A 21,189-nucleotide genomic window follows, 5' to 3' on the forward strand; every position below is an offset into this window, starting at 1 on the left:
AGTCGATGACAGTCGATGACAGTAGCAGTCTAGCATCAGTATTGGTCAAAAGTCCTAGTGTGTTTTTTTTGTTTCCTCAGACAGGGTTTAGTAAGTTTAAGTTTTAGGGATGAGTGTTGTTCACTCTTTCTCTCTCCATGAGCAAAGGCTTTTCAGACAGGGGGCAGGCAATGGAGAGATTTGCTCTGGGTATATTTCAAAGGGACACCTCACTCCAGGAGCAAATGAGATGCTGCTTCATGAGCTTTATCACACACACACACACACACACACACACACACACACACACACACACACACACACACACACACACACACACACACACACACACACACACACACAAATGAGATGCAGCATACTGAGCTTCCTCAGCAGGGAGGCAGTGCAATTTGTTGGGCTTAATGCTCCACTTCACCAGACGCCTGGCTCATCCTCCCTCTTTAAAGACGCAAGTTAGCATTTTTCATTATGAATCTTGTTCTAGAGACAGCTCTGCAGCGTGGTCACTAGCTGGCATAGCCACAAAGTCATAAAATCAGATTTTAAACCTAACCTTAACCTTAACCCTAACCTTAACCACACTGCTAACCCTAATGCCAAACCCTAAACTTAAATTAAGACCAAAAAGCACATTTTTGTTTTCAGGAATTTTGCCAATATAGCAAATTTTGCCTTTGCAGTTGGCCTATCTAGAGGAATCTCAGTTCTGCCTCCAGGACAACACTCATTCCAATAAACGTCAACCTGCTTTAAAGACACTGAAGATGCTTCTCACCCTTTCAAATTATGCAACAATGATAAGAAAGTACATTTCACTCCAAGACAGACATAAAATGCTTAGGTAAAAATATATATATATATTTTAATCATTGTAGTATCGCACACAGCTCTTCATTTTTGAAAATTCCAATGCCACCTCAGACCTCAGACCTCACTTTTCATTTTAAGTTTCAGTTGAAGTGGGTTCCATTGATTTCCTTTACAATAGGCAGGTGACTGGAGGGGGAAACAGTCCCCATTACTCTTATGAGAAAGGCTCAGGATGGGTACTGAATAAGTCATGTGGTTATCGATTGCTGCTGGCCACACACATTGCTGTAACCGCATCTTTAGGGCCAACTGATGCTAGCCAGTGTAAAAGGGAGCTGGCTTCTATCTATACAGTGTGCAACCACACCTCTCATGTCAACCCAACATAAGGTATAGTATGGTCTCCCCTAGCCAACATGAGAAGGAGCTACTGGACTGGCTCCTATTGATCTCACAATAATAGTTAGCAAATTCTGTTAATTAGGTATTTCACCATTATTTTGGAGTTTGAACCGCCAACCAGTGTCAACTTTAATGGGAGGATGGAATAGTGAGTAGGGCACTTCCAGGGTGATGACCCCATTATTAACCTTTCTTAAAGAGAGACAGGGTCTGTGTCCCAAATACCACCCTATTCCCTATTTAGTGCACTACTTTTGGCCAGGGTCCACACCCATACATTTGGGACGCAGCCAGAGAGCTGGAAGAGAGGACCAATAATAGGACACAGTAATATTTCCATGTCTTATTAGCCACATAAGTTAGGATCAGAGAGGTTAACTACGCTCATTATTCATAGAGTAGATCTAAGTGTTTGCCAGCAAAACATGAGAAAGAGAGCTTCAGTATTACATTTCTTATTAATCTGTTTATCTTTTACTTAAACCATTCTTCAGAACCCACTTCATCAATGCGGCTATGTGTTCTCCTCAGTCTTATGAGGCAAAGTTAGTTATGTAATAACTTTACTATACTATTCTTGGCAATACAAAATGAATTTTTCAACATACTGTAGCAATAAAGTATTTTAGAAATGACTACACTAGGGACACGATTGTGGTGGTGGGGCGGTTAGAGGGGGGTCCATGGGTCCTCCCCCGGAAACAGTTTGACATGACTTATTATATGCCTCTCTTCAGGGGCACTTTGAGGGGTATATGTAAGGGTATTCTGAAAACACTATGCATGGAAGTATAAGTGAAAGGGTAAGTCGTCACCATCATTAATGAAGGTAATTCACTGCAAATATTAAGAAGACACAGAAGATGAAGACAGTTGTATTATAATGATGCAGGGTAAAACAAATATGATTTGTAGACGTGATTGGTGTTGTGGAGAGGTTGATCATCACATGCCGGCATTTTGCCACCTTCATACATCAGTACAATATTGTTTATACACCTTGAAAGGGACTCCAGTTTTGTGAGACTACTTTTTTTCATTTTTTGAGAATAACTCTCCTCTCACTCACCTCTATACCAACCCTGCCGCTGCTCCTGCATGCACTGACCCCTTCTTACGGTTGCTTGCCTCTCTAGCACCCAATCACAGCAGGCAAGGACATGCTGTGAGCTAGACAGAGACAGTAATTTGCGTACTACTAAGCTGTTTTTTCAACCCACAATTGCGGAAGGAGAAGATATCGATTTGGTCGAGGATATAATTATAACGCCATTCTCAAGACAAACTTTTCAAGAAAAGTTAGACATTGTCAGGAGAGGTCGACGCCGACGCTACAAAGCCTGTCACAGGTGGGAAAGGGGTTTGTTTGCCACTTTCAAAGTTCCAACTACGAGCGCTATCAATTGCTCACAGGCTCCGAGAAGCACTGCAAACTGTACTGCTGGGAATGCCTATTATTTGCAAGTGATCGATTTGGTGTTTGGAGCCACACTGGCTTTGCAAACTTGAGTTGTCTAACCAAGGCAGCAACGAGACACCAAAGTACGGCTGGGCACTTACAAGCAATGGTGCTTTTGAAAACTTTTGGGGACACCCGAGTGGATCTACAGTTCAACGAACAAGCGCGCAGGGCAACGAAGCTGCACAATGAAAAGGTATTGTACTCTTCCCCTGCAATTCTCTGAATAAAAATGTCAATTTCAAGGTGACGCAACTCCTGGTTATACTGCGTTTCTGTCTAAATGTATAGTGTCTAGAGCCATGGCACCATAATGATGGTAATAAGAGGTGGATTAATTCGGGTGGGACTGTGTAGGACTTCACTGAAGGCCCAGGCCCCAGGCCCACGGCACGCTACTGCGGGTATACATGGGGTGGCAGGTAACCTGGCGGGTAGGAGTGTTAGACCAGTAACCGAAAGGTTGCTGGATCGAATCCCTAAGCTGACAAGGTAAAAATCTGTTGTTCTGCCCCTGAGAAAGGCAGTTAACCCATTGTTCCCCAGGCGCCGATGACGTGGATGTCGATTTAAGTCAGCTCTCCGCAGCTCTCTGTTGCAGAGGGGTTGGGTTAAATGCAGAAGACACATTTCACATTTGAACTGACTAGGTATCCCCCTTTCCCTACATGATTCTTTCAATATTTTAAATGACATAACCAAATAAGTGCTATACCTGGCCTGCTGTATAGAATGACAGTTTCCATCCCCCCTCTGATCTACTGTCTTCCACTCAGCCTGAGCTGTGCAATGTCCACAGCTCAGTGGGACAGAAGTTTCAGCTCAGTGGGACAGAATTTCCTAGGGGCGATGTGCGTGCTACTAACTTACTTTTCTTTTAGGATGATGCCCAAAAAAAGGCGAATATCTGGACCATTTATTTTACCTGGCGGTGGCATGTGGAGACTGACTAGGCTGAGACTCACTACTCACTCCCTCACACTGTGAATATGATTGTGCACGTAGCTAGTCACCTCGTCCCCAGGCTCGAATTTCTGCCGTATAGAGTCTGGTAACACTGTGCCCCAAAGTGAGACTTGAAAGGTGTGTGGTTAAAGGTACACTCAGCGATATGACATAGAAGTCGAAAGTAAACAGCTTAGTGGGTCAATTTCCACAACAAGAAGAGTGTTAATGTGTGACTGTGTTGCATCTAGTTCATCTCAATATCTCCGGTGCTGCTTGTGGCAATGTCATTTCACTGAGCCTATATTTAAAATGGAGAGGGAGAAAGCCTGCTACAACTGTATGAGATGGGACATTGAAAAATTGCTGAGATCGCCAATCAAAGTAAATGTTCTATCACAGCGACCACATTATTTTTCGAGGGCCCAATTGATTCTGAATTCGGGCATAGAAAATGTATATGTGCAAAACAAAATGTTGAAGCATAATTTCCCAAACTCACTTCTTTGTTTGACCCATTACTTGCCATGCTTGCGCATTGAAATCCACAAAGAGGGGAGGTGCTACATGCCTGGTGATGGACAGGGATCAGCCCATTAAAAGGGGTGTCTAGTGTCTATTTTCTCTGCTCCTGCCATAGACTACCAAGTCTTGTTCTGATGTGCTCTGAAACCAAACATCCAGACCGAGAGCAAGCTGGCTGGTAGGCGAGATTAGGTAGCTGTAACGTCTGCTTCCAACTCACACCCCCTGGACGCAGCTCACTTTCCAGCCCACTTTCTAGCTCACACTCTCAGACACCTAGATCCCCTGAATGCAGCTCACTCCAGATCCTAATCACCTGCATTCTAATCACCTGTTCACACACCTGTATGTCACTATCACACACACTTTAGTTCAGTTCTTTGCACCCCATCACTGTGAGGTATTGTTTGTTTTGTGACACATTGCTTTCAGAGCGCTGGGTTTCCTGTGAATTACTCCTCCCATGTATGAGAGTTTTTGCCTGCCTCACTAACGACGCCTTTTGACCTGCCTGTACTTTAGCCTATCAGATTTCCTGTTCTCTACCTATTGCCTGATCTCCCAAACGACATTACTAGCCTTTTCCTTGTCTGTACTGTTGCCCTTTTGGAACCCCTATGTATGACCTTCTGCCTGCCCCTGGACCCAGCTTCCTGCCTCCTCCTGTGGTTCTTTGCAATAAACACCTTGTGCGCCCTGCGCTTGAAACCAGCTCTCTGTCTCCCCTTGTGTTCATTACAGTAGCCAGATCTAGCTTGTTCATTGAGTCAACCAGTTAAATATGATGTAGATTCCAATGAGTGCATGGATTACATCACACCACCACAACAAAACCTTAGTAGCTCTATTTCCATATTATGATTATTTTTTATTTTTTTTATTTCCAGGGGGCAGTTGAGGTTCAATTGAAATGCAACCTACTCTGATTTTTCACTGATGCACACCAATGAATGAATAGCGTGCATATACACTGGTGCATATAGCTGTTGAGTTATTAAATATCATAGTTATTTAGGTGAAATCTATTCAACTTGCTTGTTTCATTTGGCCAGTTTAATGCAATGCCATGTCACTAATACACCAACTTTTTCAAATGTATTTTTAAAAACGTTTTTACAATGGTGAGTTAAAGGTCAATGCTAGCAACTGTTTGTTCGATGATGCAGACATTGCACAGTGCACCATTTATATGAAACGTGCACAGCATTAACCACATTTACATTCACAGTTTTTATGCGTGTAAAGTCATATCGTATAAAATAAAATCACGACAGGTGATGGAAACGGTGTAATTTCATAAATGCCAACATAATTTGTCTGTTCCACATGGCGGGTGGAAGGAAATGCAGGAATTGGTGGTGAAAACGTCTGTATGCGCAAATATTGATATAACAACCATCATATCAAAGTAAACTTGGAGTCACGTGATATGGTGCGTTCTTCTCCAACTACAACTCGTGAAACTATGCAGTTTATTAGGCTACAGATGAAATAAATTACGAACTCCACAGGGTGGTGAAAGTGCACAGTGATGAGCTTGATGATGCTTTCCAATAAATATTATGTGTCTTATTCTGGTGACAAGATGATTGATGCTTGATTGCCATTTGACAATTAAAAATGTTCTCGCTCTTATCCATAATAATCTCATGTAGATTAGCCAACCTGCACAGCCTACATGCACTGTATCTGCAAGATGTTGGCAAGAGTGCAGATGCCAGAACCAGATTAGGCACATTTGCTATTCAATGCAACAGTTGTTGTGGCAAAACTATTGGAAGAGTTGTAAATGCGATGGAAGCACATTGAACTTTAGATTTGTATTTGGTACACTAAAGCATAAGTGGAAAAGTACATGTTGTGTGCACTACTTACTCACGCGCTGATTATGTTATCCTCAACAAGTTCATTTGGTGGAAACACCACTGGTGGGAAAATGCACATTTTCTTCATGCAGATTCTAGAATATTCGCATGAAAATCTGTCGCCAATTAGATGGAAACCTAGCTACTGATAAATTCTGCAAAATATCCTAGTTGTCTCTGCAAACTAATCTACTTTAACTGGCTTGTTTCGTTGGGCCAGCTTCATGCAATGCAATGCATGGTCATTGGTCGCTAAGAGAAACGTAAAGAAAAAATGTCACATCGAATATCTACCTTAGCGGAACATTGTTTGCGACGTGCTTGTTGCTCGCTATATTTCATTTCAAGGAGGGGAGAGGGATGGGCACAACACCAGAGGGGCGCATTCCATTCCAGATACAGTTGAAGTCGGAAGTTTACATACACTTAGGTTGGAGTCATTAAAACTCATTTTTCAACCCCTCCACACATTTCTTGTTAATAAACTATAGTTTTGGCAAGTCGGTTAGAACATCTACTTTGTGCATGATACAAGTAATTTTTCCAACAATTGTTTACAGACAGATTATTTCACTTATAATTCACTGTATTGTAATTCCAGTGGGTCAGAAGTTTACATACACTAAGTTTACTGTTCCTTTAAAACCTCTTTCGGCTAAGTGGGACGCTAGCGACCCACCTCGACAACATCCGGGGAAATTGCAGAGTGCAAAATTCAAAATTTTTAATATTGAACATTCATGAAAATACAAGTGTCTTACATTGTTTAAAAGCATAACTTCTTGTTAATCCAACCGCTTTGTAATATTTCAAAAAGGCTTTATGGCGAAAGCATACCATAAGATTACCTGAAGACAGCGCCCCCTTCCGCCAGCATTAAAAACATCTTCCAAACCACAGAGGCATCACAAAAATCTGAAATAGCGATAAAATAAATCACTTACCTTTGAAGATCTTCCTCTGTTTGCAATCCCAAGGGTGCCAGCTACACAACAAATTGTCGTTTTGTTCGATAAAGTCTTTCTTTATATCCCAAAAAGTCATTTTAGTTGGTGCGTTTTTTTCAGTAATCCACCCGTTCCACTCGTTGATCATGCAGACAAAGGAATCCGAAAAGTTAGCAATAAACTGTGTCCTAACAAGTCAAACAACGTTTCTAATCAAGCCTCAGGTACACTATGTAAATAAACGATCAAATTTAAGACAGAATGTAGTATGTTCAATTCCGGACATAAATAACGAAGTACGCGCCCCCATCCACGGGCGCCACAAGACTACAGTCCAAATGAGAGCCACCTTGAAAAACTACAACTTCTAACTCATTTAAAAAAAACAAGCCTGAAACCGTTTCTAAAGACTTGACATCTAGTGGAAGCCATAGGAACTGCAATCTGAGAGGAATTACTTTGAATATCCCATAGACAAGTATTTGAAAGGACTGTGACCCCCCAAAAAAATATTCCGGGTGGATTCTCCTCGGGTTGTTGCCTGCCGTATCAATTCTGTTATACTCACAAACAATATTTTAATAGTTTTAGAAACTTCTGAATGTTCTCTATCCAATGCTACCATATGCATATCCTAGCTTCTGTATCCATATCCACAGTAAACCGAGTCCTATATCAACATAACCTGAAAGGCCACTCAGCAAGGAAGAAGCCACTGCTCCAAAACCGACAAAAAAGCCAGACTATGGTTTGCAACTGCACATGGGACAAAGATCGTAGTTTTTGGAGAAATGTCCTCTGGTCTGATGAAACAAAAATATAACTATTTGGCCATAATTACATTTACATTTAAGTCATTTAGCAGACGCTCTTATCCAGAGCGACTTACAAATTGGTGAATTCACCTTCTGACATCCAGTGGAACAGCCACTTTACAATAGTGCATCTAAATCAATTAGGGGGGGTGAGAAGGATTACTTTATCCTATCCTAGGTATTCCTTGAAGAGGTGGGAATACCTAGGATAGGATAAAGTAATCCTTCTCACCCCCCCCCCTTAATTTGGCCAAATAGCTATATTTTTGTTTCATCAGACCAGAGGACATTTCTCCAAAAAAAGTATGACCGTTGTTATGTTTGGAGGAAGAAGGGGGAGGGGGGAACTTGCAAGCCAAAGAACACCATCCCAACCAAAGAACACCATCCCAACCATGAAGCACGGGGGTGGCAGCATCATGTTGTGGGGGTGCTTTGCTGCAGGAGGGACTGATGCACTTCAATAAATAGATGGCTTCATGAGGAAGGAAAATGATGTGGATATATTGAAGCAACATCTCAAGACATCAGTCAGGAAGTTAAAGCTTGGTCGCAAATGAGTCTTCCAAATGGACAATGACCCCAAGCATACTGTAACGTACTGTGTGTAGTGGGTGAGAAGTCAGGCGCAGAAAGTTCAGGGTAGAGCTATATTTAATGCATAAAACGACGAACATAAGCAAACCCCACGAAAACACAGGGCCCACAACAATCAAATGCCCCAAACACGGGGACTTAAACTGTCCAGCAAAACCCACGAAATGGGAAACGCACAACCCACAGACGTGCACACAAGTTACACAAAACAATCCCGCACAAAGAGCAGGCGGGCTTACTGGTAAATAAAGCCTGACTAATCAGCCTAAAACACAAACAGGTGAAACCAATAAACAGAAAGGGGAAAAAGGATCAGTGGCAGCTAGTAGGCCGGTGACGACGACCGCCGAGCGCCACCCGAACAGGAAGGGGTGCCACCTTCGGAAGGAGTCGTGACACATACTTCCAAAGTTGTGGCAAAATGGCTTACGGACAACAAAGTCAAGGTATTGGAGTGGCCATCACAAAACTCTGACCTCTATCCTATAGAAATTTTTTGGGCAGAACTGAAAAAGTGAGTGCGAGCAAAGAGGCCTACAAACATGACTCAGTTATGAAATTAATAAAAGCTGAAATAAATCATTCTCTCTACTATAATTCTGACATTTCACATTCTTAAAATAAAGTGATGATCCTAACTGACCTAAAACAGGGAATTTTAAGATTAAATTACTAGGATTAAATGTCAGGAATTGTGAATAACTGAATTTAAATCTATTTGGCTAAGGTGTATGTAAACTTCCGACTTCAACTGTATGCTCCTGCGAGGAAAGTACTGGCTTGGCTGTCATACACAGAAACAAGTTGAACAGTGGGTTTCCCAAACGTACCTCTATAATCTACACAACAGGATTGTATTTTTTATTTGACCTTTATTTAACCAGGTAGGCCAGTTGAGAACAAGTTCTCATTTACAACTTAGAACTGGCCAAGATAAAGCAAAGCAGTGCGACAAAAATAACAACAGAGTTACACATGGGATAAACAAACGTATAGTCAATAACACAATAGAAAAATCTGTGCAGTGTGTGCAAATGTAGTAAGGTTAGGGAGGTAAGGCAAAAAAATAGGCCATAGTGGCGAAGTAATTACAATTTAGAATTAGCACTGGAGTGAAAGATGTGCAGATGATGATGTGCAAGTAGAGATACTGAGGTGCAAAAGAGCAAAAAAATAAATAACAGTATGGGGTTGAGGTAGTGTGTGTATGTGTGGGTGTTACTATGGTTATCAGTGAGCTGAGAAGGCGGGTCTTTACCTAGCAAAGACTTATAGACCTGGAGCCAGTGGGTTTCGCCACGAATATGTAGCGAGGGTTAGCCAACGAGAGTATACAGGTCGCAGTGGTGGGTAGTATATGTGGCTTTGTTGACAAAATGGATGGCACTGTGATACATCCAATTTGCTGAGTAGAGTGTTGGAGGCTATTTTGTAAATGACATCGCCAAAGTCCAGGATTGGTAGGATAGTCAGTTTTATGAGGGTATGTTTGGCAGCATGAGTGAAGGAGGCTTTGTTGCGAAATAGGAAGCCTATTATAGATTTAATTTTGGATTGGAGATGCTTAATGTGAGTCTGGAAGGAGAGTTTACAGTCTAACCAGACACCTAGGTATTTGTAGTTGCCCACATATTCTAAGTCAGAACCGTCCAGAGTAGTGATGCTAGGCGGGCTGGCAGGTGCGTGCAATCGGTTGAAGAGCATGCATTTAGTTTTACTAGCATATAAGAGCAGTTGTAGGCCACGGAAGGAGTGTGTGGAGGATATAGGAGTATATATGGCTAATAGATTTGCAGCACAGGAGGTTGGTGACCTCTTAATTGGGATGGACGGGCTCGTGGTAATGGCTGGACCGGAATTGGGAGAATGATATCAAATACATCAAACAAATGGTTTCCATGTGTTTTTGATGCCATTCCATTTGCTCCGTTCCAAACATTATTATGAGGAGTTCGCCTCTAGGTAGACTCCAATGATATGTAACATCCAAATAATGTGAGTATAATGTGTAAATCAGGCAGATAATTATACTGTCCCCTCTGTGTGTTCCAGGCGTTCACAGGGAACAGTAATGCAGACAGTGTGGTGCAGTTTAAACTGCAGCAGCCAGTCTTCGCCAGGTTCCTGCGGTTACTTCCTCTAGATTGGAACCCCAACGGGAGGATAGGTCTGAGACTGGAAGCCTATGGATGCCCTTACAGTAAGTACAACCAGTGGAGTTTGACCGGACATCATTACCTCTTAACAGATATGGGCAACTCCCTAAAGTCCCCCAGATCAATTTTCCCCCTATATACAGTATATATAATGCATTCAGTATTCAGACCCTTTGACTTTTTCCACATTTTGTTACGTTACAGCCTTATTCTAAAATTGATTGAATGAAGAAAAAAAACTATCAATCTACACACAATGCCCCATAATGACAAAATGAAAAGTGATTTTTAGAAATGTTTGAGGGCTCAGGGCCAGACCCAGATGCAGACACGGGAGGCAGATGGTTTGAGTATTTGATATGTATAAGTTCCAAAAAGGGTAGGCAAGAGAATGGTCGTGGACAGGCCAAGGGTCAAAACCGGATCAGAGTCCAGGAGGTATAGAGTGGCAGGCAAGCTCGAGGTCAGGGCAGGCAGGCGGGTACGAAGTCCAACAAACAGGCAAGTGTCAAAACCGGGAGGACTAGCAAAAGTGAGAATAGCAAAGCAGGAGCACGGGAAAAACGTGCTGGTTGACTTGAAAAAGACAAGACGAACTGGCACAAAGACAGGTAACACAGTGATAAATACACTGGGGAAAATAAGCGACACCTGGAGGGAGTGGAGACAATCACAAGGACAGGTGACACAGATCAGGGCATGACAGTAACCCCCCCTAGGGGCACCACTTGGTGTCCTACCTGGGTGCATACCTGGCTGACCGAGGTACCGGCAGTGAAAATTGGCGATGAGAACTGGGTCAAGGATGTCTTTAGCAGGAACCAAGCACCTCTCCTCCGGGCCATAACCCTCCCAGTCAACCAGGTACTGGAAACCCCTGCCCCGTGGTCGAACCCTCAGGATGCGTCTCACCGTATACGCTGGCTGGCCATCGAATACCCGGGTGGGGAAGGATGGGCCTAGAAACAGAAGACAGAGGACTGTGAGACAAGGGCTTAATCCTGGAAACATGAAAAGTAGGGTGAACACAGAGGGTACGGGGCAACAACATATGAACAGCAGTGGGACTAATGACTCTAGAAATGGGGAAAGGACCAATGAAACGGGGGGAAAGTTTACGGGATTCTACCCGGAGGGGTAGGTCCAGAGTGGACAACCATACCCTCTGCCTGACCCAATAGCGAGGAGCCAGAGTCCAGTGGTGTTCCGCTTGTCAACGATACCTGGAGGTAGTCTTGAGAAGAACCGCCCGAGCTCTTCTCCAGGTACACCGATTGCGGCGGACAAACATCTCTGCTGAATGTATGTTGACCTCCACTTCTTGCTCTGGAAAGAGCGGGGGCTGATACCCTATGGAGCATTCAAAGGGGGATAGTCCAGTAGCCGAGCAGGGGAGAGTGTTCCTGACATATTCCACCCATACCAGTTGCCAACTCCAGGTGGTGGGGTTACTGGCAACAAGACAACGGAGTGCCGTCTCCATATCTTGATTTGCTCGCTCCGACTGGCCGTTAGATTGGGGATGAAACCCAGAGGACAGGCTGGCTGACGACCCGATAAGAGTGCAGAACGTCTTCCAGAATTGTGACGAGAACTGAGGACCTTGGTCTGAGACAATGCCATCCGGGAGCCATGGATTCGGAAGACATGCTGCACCATAAGCTGGACCGTCTCCTTGGCTGAAGGTAACTTCGGAAGAGGGATGGAAATAGGTGGCCTTGGAGAATCTGTCAACCACCGTCAGGATGGTGGTGTTTCCATCTGACGGGGAAAGCCCAGTGACAGAATCCAGGGAAATATGGGACCAGGAGCGATGAGGGACAGGGAGTGGCTGTAGGGGGCCAGAGAGAGCTTGCCGCGGAGTCTTGCTTTGTGCGCACCATGCATGCGGCGACAAAGGCAGAGACATCAGGAACCATGGTCGGCCACCAGGACCGTTGATGGAGGAAAGCCCATGTTCGACGAGTACCAGGATGACAGGTAAGCCTGGAGGAGTGAGCCCATTCCAGGACCTGAGACCGGACCGAATCAGGAACAAACAGTCAGTTAGTTGGACCTCCCCCCCAGGGTCCGTCTGGGAACACTGTGCCCTGCGAACCAGAGCCTCAATTCCTGAAACAACAGAAGCCTCCAAACAAGAGGCAGGGAGGATTGTCTCAAATTCAGAGGGAGTGGCAGTGGAACTGTATAGACGGGAAAGAGTGCCCGGCTTCACGTTCTTTGACCTTGGTCGGTAGGAGATGGTGAAATTGAACTTGCTAAATAGCAGAGCCCAAGCCCTTCTTGCCTTGGGTTGAGGAGCTTGGCAGTACAAAGGTATTCTACATTTTAATGATCCGTCCATACCAGGAATGGATGTTCCGCCCCTTCCCGCCTTTGTCTCCACTCCTCCAGAGCCATCTTCATAGCTAGGAGTTCCCGGTTTTCAACATCATCGTTCCATTCCGCAGAATTGAAATGATGGGACATGAAGGCACAGGGAAGACGCTTTTGGTCCTGGACGGATAGCTGGGAAAGAACGGCCCCTACTCCCACGTCAGAAGCATCAACTTCCACCACAAACTGACAAGTTGGGTCCGGTTGGATGAGGATAGAAGCAGTAGTGAATTGCTGCTTAAGATCCCCAAAGGCCTTGTCCGCTGCTGGAGACCATGTGAATGGTACCTCGGGAGAGGTGAGTGCAGAGAGGGGAGCCGCCAGGTTGCTGTGGCCCCGAATGAAACTGCGATAGAAATGAGCAAAACCCAGTAACCATTGGAGCTGCACCCTGGACGTGGGCTGTGGCCAATCCACCACCACCCTCACCTTCTCTGGATCCATCTGTACATTCCCCTCAGCTATAATGTATCCTAGAAAGGAGATAGTGGAGCGGTGGAACTCACACTTCCCTGGAGAGGTTCAAAAGCTGGGGAGAGGAGTGGTAGAGGGTACCGATTAAAAAATATATATATATTGTTGAGACCCTGGTAATCTTTACATGGATGCAGGGTCTTGTCCTTTTTCCCCACAAAGAAGAATCCTGCGGCGGCAGGATAGGCAGAAGGACGAATGCTCCCAACAGCCAGTGAGTCCTCAATGTACTCCTCCATGGCCTTAGTCTCAGATCCGGACAGGGAATAGAGCTGGCCTCGAGGTGGTGTGGTGCCCAGAAGGAGGTCAATAGCACAATCATAGAGATGATGTGGAGGAAGGGAGGTAGCACAAGCTTTGCTGAAAACCTCCAGGAGGTCATGATACTCTCCGGGCACGGCAGAGAGATCCAACGCCGTACTTGATCTTGGAGACAGACGTTTCGGGGATGGCTGCGCCGCCTTTGAATGGCAAAATGGGCTCCAACCCAACAGAATGGAACCGTAGTCCAGTCAATATCCGAGCCAAGTAAAAACGAAAACAACAGGTATGTGGGGAGACTCAATGAGGAGGAGCTGAATTGACTCACTGTGGTTTCCAGATACCCGCATATTTAGGGCAATTCTGCTGTGCGTGACTCTACCAATGGCGCGACCGATCCAGTGCCCTGGCATCCATGGGAACAGAGAGGAGTTGAGTATTGATACCCAGTTCTGATACCAGGGTAGCGTCCATAAAACCCTAATCTGCCCCAGAGTCAATAAGCACCCGGAGAGACTTAGACTGGTCTCCCCACAGCAAGCTCACAGAAAAAGGAGTATGGGTAATGGGACTTTGACTGGGAACCCTCTGACTTACCAGAGTGCTTGTACCTACTAAGGTGTCTGGTCTCTTAACTGGGCAGGTGGCTATATAATGTCCTACAGCTCCACAATACAGACAGCAATTGGAGCTTAGCCTGCAGGAATGTTCCCTAGGTGATAACCTAGCCCTTCCCAGTTGCCTAGGTTCTGGTGTGTCAGACTCACCCGTCATCGATGATTCTCGAGGAAGCTCGGGTGGCTTCAGATCCTCTATGAAAAATATCCTTTGAGGACTTCCAAATACCTTCGACGATGAGCGAGCCAATGTGGATGAACGAGTGTGACCCAGGCCAGATCTCCTCTCACTCCTGCATTCCCTTAGCCGCCCATCAATTCTAATGGTGAGGGCAACGAGGGAATCAAAGTCCACCGACAATTCACAAGCAGCTAGCTCATCCTTTATCACCTCAGATAGTCCGTGAAGGAAGGTATCGAAAAAGTGACTCAGGATTCCAGGCACTCTCGGGGGCCAATGTGCAACAATCAACAGCGTAGTCTGCCACACGATGGGAATCTTGATGTAATTCAAGACGTTTAGGGACAACCTCTCTCCCGGATACCGGAGAATTGAACACCTTCCTCACCTCTGCCATGAAATCCTCCAGATGATGACAAACGACAGAATGTTGCTCCCAAACAGCCATCGCCCAGGAGAGCGCCCTTCCCGACATTAATGTAATAATATATGCTATCTTAGATCGGTCCGAAGGGAACGAAGATGACTGTAGCTCAAAAATAATGGAGCATTGAGTATGAGAACCCCGGCAGGTACCAGGATCCCCAAAGTAATGCTCCGGAGGAGGTAAGCGGGGTTTGCGGGGAGCCGAAGTAGGCTGTACAAACTCAGCACTCATAGAGAAAAAGTAAAAAATGAAGTCCTTCAGGAAAACATGTAACTCCACAACCTCAAAAGGAATTCCACAAGAACAAGGTAATCCACAAGGTAATCCTCCAAGACAAAAAGGTAAATCCACAAGGTGGTAGGTAAAGCATAAAAAGCCTCAAAAGATACTCAAAAATAAATAAACAAGAACAAAAAACAGAATTCCACAAGAGCGTCCACCGGGATCAACAAGAGTACACAGAATACTAGGGCTGGGTGCTAACATACAAACACAGAGCAAAGAACTGAGGGAAACTAAGGGTTTAAATACAATCAGGGTAAACGAGGCACAGGTGCAAATAATAATGGGGATCAAGGGAAAGCAAAAGGTCAAAAAGCACAATGGGGGCATCTAGTGACCAAAAACCGGAACAACCCTGGCCAAATCCTGACAGAATCCCCCTAGGAACGGCTCCTGACGTTCCTACCAGCTCTCTCGGGGTGGAGGGCCCTGAACTGACGAATGAGGTCAGGGTCCAGTATGTCTTTGGCAGGAACCCAGGAGCGCTCCTCGGGACCGTAGCCTTCCCAGTCCACCAGATACTGCCAGGACCGCTGCACCCGGCGGGAATCCAGTATCCGATGGACGGTATAAGCCGGCTGGCCTCCAATGACACGAGGCGGAGGGGGAGGTCTGTCTGCCGGGACAAGGGGAGAAAAAACAACAGGTTTTAATAAGGAAATGTGAAACGTGGGATTAATCTTAAGGGATCTGGGTAAGTGTAGGCGATAAGAAACTGGGTTAACTCTCCTGGCAACCTTAAAGGGACCGATGTATCTTTGGGACAGCTTGCGAGACTCCACCCGTAGTGGTAAGTCTCTTGTGGGTAGGCCCGGGACGGCGACGTCTGTTGGCTTGTTGTTGGTACCTCTGTGAGGAACGCATAAGATTAAGACGGGTCTTCCTCCACATAAGCCGACAGCGTCTGACGAACTTCAAGGCTGAAGGCACTCTGACTTCTGCCTCCTGGTCCGGGAACAATGGAGGGGCATAGCCAAACTGACACTCGTGCGGGGACATACCATTGGAGGAGGAGCGCAAGGTATTCGGCCCAAACAATAAAGGACGACCATGCGGACGGGTTGTTACGAGTCATACATCGGAGGGTGGTTTCCAGCTCTTGATTCATCCTCTCTGTTTGGCCGTTGGACTCCGGATGGTACCCTGAAGATAGACTGGCAGAAGCTCCCATGAGTTGGCAGAAGGCCTTCCAAAACCTTGAGGCGAACTGGGGACCTCTGTCAGAAACCATATCTTGAGGAATGCCGAAGACTCGAAACACATGATTAATTACCAACTCAGCCGTTTCCTTGGCAGAAGGTAACTTAGTCAGAGGGACGAACCTGGCCGCCTTTGAAAACCTGTCGATTATGACTAGGATACTAGTATTGCCATGGGATGGAGGAAGGCCAGTAATAAAGTCCAATGAGATATGGGACCAGGGTCTGTGGGGAACAGGTAAAGGGTGAAGGAGTCCTTGAGGGCGGAGGTGAGAAGATTTGCCCTGGCAGCACACGGGGCAGGCATTGACGAAAGTGGCAACGTCTTCTCTTATGGTAGGCCACCAGAACTTACGCTGGATGAACTCCAAGGTGCGACCTACGCCCAGGTGACAGGTGAGGCGAGAGGAGTGCCCCCACAGAAGGACCTGAGTCCTCACTGCCTTGGGGACAAACAACCGATTGGCAGGACCTCCTTTCGGGTCCGGTTCGATAGCTTGAGCTCGTCTCACGGTATCCTCAACTTGCCACGAGATCGGAGCGACGATCTTAGCAGCAGGAAGGACAGGCATGTCCGTGTCATCTCGAATGGCAGGAGCGTAGACTCGGGACAGGGCATCCGGTTTGAGATTCTTCGACCCGGGCCGATAGGTGAGGATAAACTGGAATCGACTGAAGAAGAGAGACCATCTAGCTTGTCTAGAGTTCAACCGCTTCGCCTGCTGGATATACTCCAGATTTTTGTGGTCCGTAAGCACTTGAAACGGGTGAGAAGCCCCCTCGAGCCAGTGTCTCCATTCCTTCAATGCCATCTTAACCGCTAGGAGTTCACGATCCCCCACATCGTAGTTCCTCTCAGCTGGGGTAAGCCGGTGTGAGAAGAAAGCGCACGGATGAAGCTTCTTGTCTTCACCCCTCTGAGACAGGACAGCTCCAACACCAACCTCTGATGCGTCTACCTCCACCACAAACGGTTCATCCGTAGTCGGTAGTATCAGGATGGGAGCAGAGAGGACGCGCTGCTTGAGTCCTTGGAAGGCCGTCTCAGCTTCTCTTCCCCACAAAAACCTTGCATTGCCACCCTTGGTTAAAGCTGAGAGAGGGGCTGCCACCAAGCTGAAGTTCTTGATGAACTTGCGGTAAAAGTTTGTGAAGCCCAGGAAATGCTGAACTTCCTTAATGGATTTGGGAGTGGGCCAATCCGCTACCGCCCCTACCTTCCTGGGGTCCATTTGGACTCGACCGGGTTCCACTACAAATCCCAGGAATTGTACTCGGGATGAATGGAATTCACATTTTTCCGGCTTAACGTACAGATGGTTGTCTAGGAGGCGTTTGAGTACTTGTCTGACATGCTTTGTGTGTTCTTGAAGGGAGCTCGAAAAGATGAGGATGTCATCCAAGTAAACGAAAACAAATATGTTAAGCATATCCCTAAGCACATCGTTTATGAGCGCTTGGAACACCGCTGGGGCGTTGGTCAGGCCGAAGGGCATCACCAAGTATTCATAGTGACCAGTAGGCGTGTTGAAAGCGGTCTTCCACTCGTCACCAGGTCTGATCCGCACAAGATGGTATGCGTTCCGCAGGTCAAGCTTAGTGAAAACAACTGCTTCCTGGAGCAGCTCGAAGGCTGTGGCCATAAGGGGTAGCGGGTAACGGTTACGGACGGTTATGGCATTGAGTCCCCGGTAGTCGATGCAGGGACGTAATCCACCGTCTTTCTTGGCCACAAAGAAAAACCCTGCTCCCGCCGGGGAGGTGGATGGACGCATGAGGCCTGCTTCCAGAGCGTCCTTGATGTAGGTATCCATAGCAGCTCGTTCGGGTGGAGATAGGGAAAAGATCCGACCCCTGGGGGGGCAAGTGCCCGGAAACAGGTCGATGGGGCAATCATAAGGTCTATGGGGTGGTAGCATGGTGGCCCTCTGTTTGCTAAACACCAGTTTGAGGTCATGGTAACACTCGGGAACTCGGGTCAGGTCGATGGATTCTAAAGACTCGGGAGTAGAACTCGGGGAATTCGGAAAAATACAAGTAGCTTGGCACGTAGGACCCCACTGCTTGATAGTGCCCACAGACCAGTCGATGTGAGGGTTATGGCTGTGAAGCCAGGGGTATCCAAGGACGAGAGGGAATTTGGAACAGGAGATCAAATGAAAGTTCATCAATTCCTGGTGTTGTGAAACTGAAAGTCGCAAGGAGGTAGTGACATGAGTGACAAGTCCAGATCCCAAAGGGCTTCCATCCAATGTAGTAACCCTCATTGGGTCACTTAGAGGTTCAGAGGGAACGCCATTCTCCTTCGCCCAGACACCATCCATGAAGTTACCTGCGGCTCCAGAGTCTACCAAGGCTTGAAGGTGAAGCTTGTGGTTGTCCCAGCAAAGGGTGACTGGAATGAGCAGACGGGAGTTGGACGGATGGGAGGAGGTTATGTTTCCCGTTACAGTTCCTCCCGGTCTGTACGGGACAGAGCGTTTCCCTGGAGCCCGGGACACGTGGAACGGAAATGGCCCGGTTTGCCGCAATATAGACAGCGTCGCTCCCTCATCCGGCGGTCTCTCTCAGCCTGGGAGATGCGTCCAATCTGCATGGGTTCCGGTGGAGCCAGCGAGGATAAAGGTGGGGACTCGGAGCTGGGACTGATAGGGGCTAGAGGTCTACGGTTGAGTTCTCTCTCTCTCAGACGCTGGTCAATGCGTGAGGCCAACTTGATCAGGGACTCGAGATTGTCCGGTGGTTCCCGAGTGGCCAGTTCATCTTGGATAGTGTCAGAAAGGCCTTTCAGAAAGCACACCGTGAGCGCCTCGTTGTTCCAGCCACTCGCTGCTGCCACCGTGCGGAACTGGATGGCATAGTCCGTCACGCTGCGCCGACCTTGGTGGAGAGTCAGGAGCTGTTTGGCTGAGTCAGGGCCACTGCTTGGGCCTTGAAACACTCGTTTGAATTCCTCAGCAAAGGCAGAGTAGCTGGCACAGCAGGAACTATGGGCATCCCACACAGCAGTAGCCCAGGCCAGGGCTTTTTCTGACAGCAGGGTGATGATATATGCGATCTTAGACCGGTCGGTGGGAAAAGACAAGGGTTGCAGCTCGAAGGAGAGAGAACATTGGGTGAGAAACCCTTTACAAGCACTTGGATCACCTGAGAACCGTTGAGGAGGTGGAAGACAAGGTTCAGCCAGGGGGTTAACTGCCATGGGTACGTGAATCTGAGGTACTGGGACGGGAACTGTTGCCGGGGTAAGTCGATCAGATATCTGCTTTATGGAAGTCAGCATCTCCGACAGAAGATGAGAACGTCTAGCCATTAAGGCCTCTTGCTGAACCAGGGCGGCTTCGTGGCGTTGGACAGTCTCCTGGTGGTGGGACAGCATGGCAACAAGGTCCTGGGAACTGGCTGCCTCTGGGTTCATTCTTGGCTCTGTGTTTCTGTTAGGACCCGGTTGCGAACCTGGGTCCCCGGAGTGAGAAACAGTCACTTAACCAACTGAGCCACGAATAGTCAACAGAACCCCAAAGATGAGGCAGACACAGCAGTACTTGAGACGGTGTATTTAATAAAGTAAAAAATGAAGTCCTTCAGGAAAACATGTAACTCCACAACCTCAAAAGGAATTCCACAAGAACAAGGTAATCCACAAGGTAATCCTCCAAGACAAAAAGGTAAATCCACAAGGTGGTAGGTAAAGCATAAAAAGCCTCAAAAGATACTCAAAAATAAATAAACAAGAACAAAAAACAGAATTCCACAAGAGCGTCCACCGGGATCAACAAGAGTACACAGAATACTAGGGCTGGGTGCTAACATACAAACACAGAGCAAAGAACTGAGGGAAACTAAGGGTTTAAATACAATCAGGGTAAACGAGGCACAGGTGCAAATAATAATGGGGATCAAGGGAAAGCAAAAGGTCAAAAAGCACAATGGGGGCATCTAGTGACCAAAAACCGGAACAACCCTGGCCAAATCCTGACATACAGGACAATAGGCAAGCAGCTAGGTGAGAAGGTAACAACTGTTGGCGCAATTATTAGAAAATGGAAGAAGTTCAAGATGACGGTCAATCACCCTCGGTCTGGGGCTCCATGCAAGATCTCACCTCGTGGGGCATCAATGATCATGAGGAAGGTGAGGGATCAGCCCAGAACTACACGGCAGGACCTGGTCAATGACCTGAAGAGAGCTGGGACCACAGTCTCAAAGAAAACCATTAGAAACACACTACGCCGTCATGGATTAAAATCCTGCAGCGCATGCAACGTCCCCCTGCTCAAGCCAGCGCATGTCCAGGCCAGTCTGAAGTTTGCCAATGACCATCTGGATGATCCAGAGGAGGAATGGGAGAAGGTCATGTGGTATGATGAGACAAAAAATGAGCTTTTTGGTCTAAACTCCACTCGCCGTGTTTGGAGGAAAAAGAGGATGAGTACAACCCCAAGAACATCATCCCAACCGTGAAGCATGGAGGTGGAAACATCATTCTTTGGGGATGCTTTTCTGCAAAGGGGACAGGATGACTGCACCGTATTGAGGGGAGGATGGATGGGGCCATGTATCGCGAGATCTTGGCCAACAACCTCCTTCCCTCAGTAAGAGCATTGAAGATGGGTCGTGGCTGGGTCTTCCAGCATGACATCGACCCGAAACACACAGCCAGGGAAACTAAGGAGTGGCTCCGTAAGAAGCATCTCAATGTCCTGGAATGGCCTAGCCAGTCTCCAGACCTGAACCCAATAGAAACTCTTTGGAGGGAGCTGAAAGTCCATATTGCCCAGCGACAGCCCCGAAACCTGAAGGATCTGGAGATGGTCTGTATGGAGGAGTGGGCCAAAATCCCTGCTGCAG

The 21,189-nt window shown here is 46.7% G+C and overlaps 1 protein-coding gene across 2 annotated transcripts in view; it reads left to right on the forward strand.

The window, feature by feature from the left end:
* Positions 1-21,189, forward strand: part of cntnap3 (contactin associated protein family member 3) — a 217,379-nt gene that overhangs the window by 48,908 nt on the left and 147,282 nt on the right. For both annotated transcript variants that reach the window (XM_064977502.1, XM_064977503.1), the window contains exon 4: positions 10,418-10,565. In XM_064977502.1, the coding sequence (XP_064833574.1) occupies positions 10,418-10,565 (148 nt within the window). The remainder of the gene's footprint in view (positions 1-10,417; positions 10,566-21,189) is intronic.

This window comes from Oncorhynchus masou, chromosome 11 (assembly GCF_036934945.1).
Source record: "Oncorhynchus masou masou isolate Uvic2021 chromosome 11, UVic_Omas_1.1, whole genome shotgun sequence".
Classification (NCBI taxonomy): domain Eukaryota; kingdom Metazoa; phylum Chordata; class Actinopteri; order Salmoniformes; family Salmonidae; genus Oncorhynchus; species Oncorhynchus masou.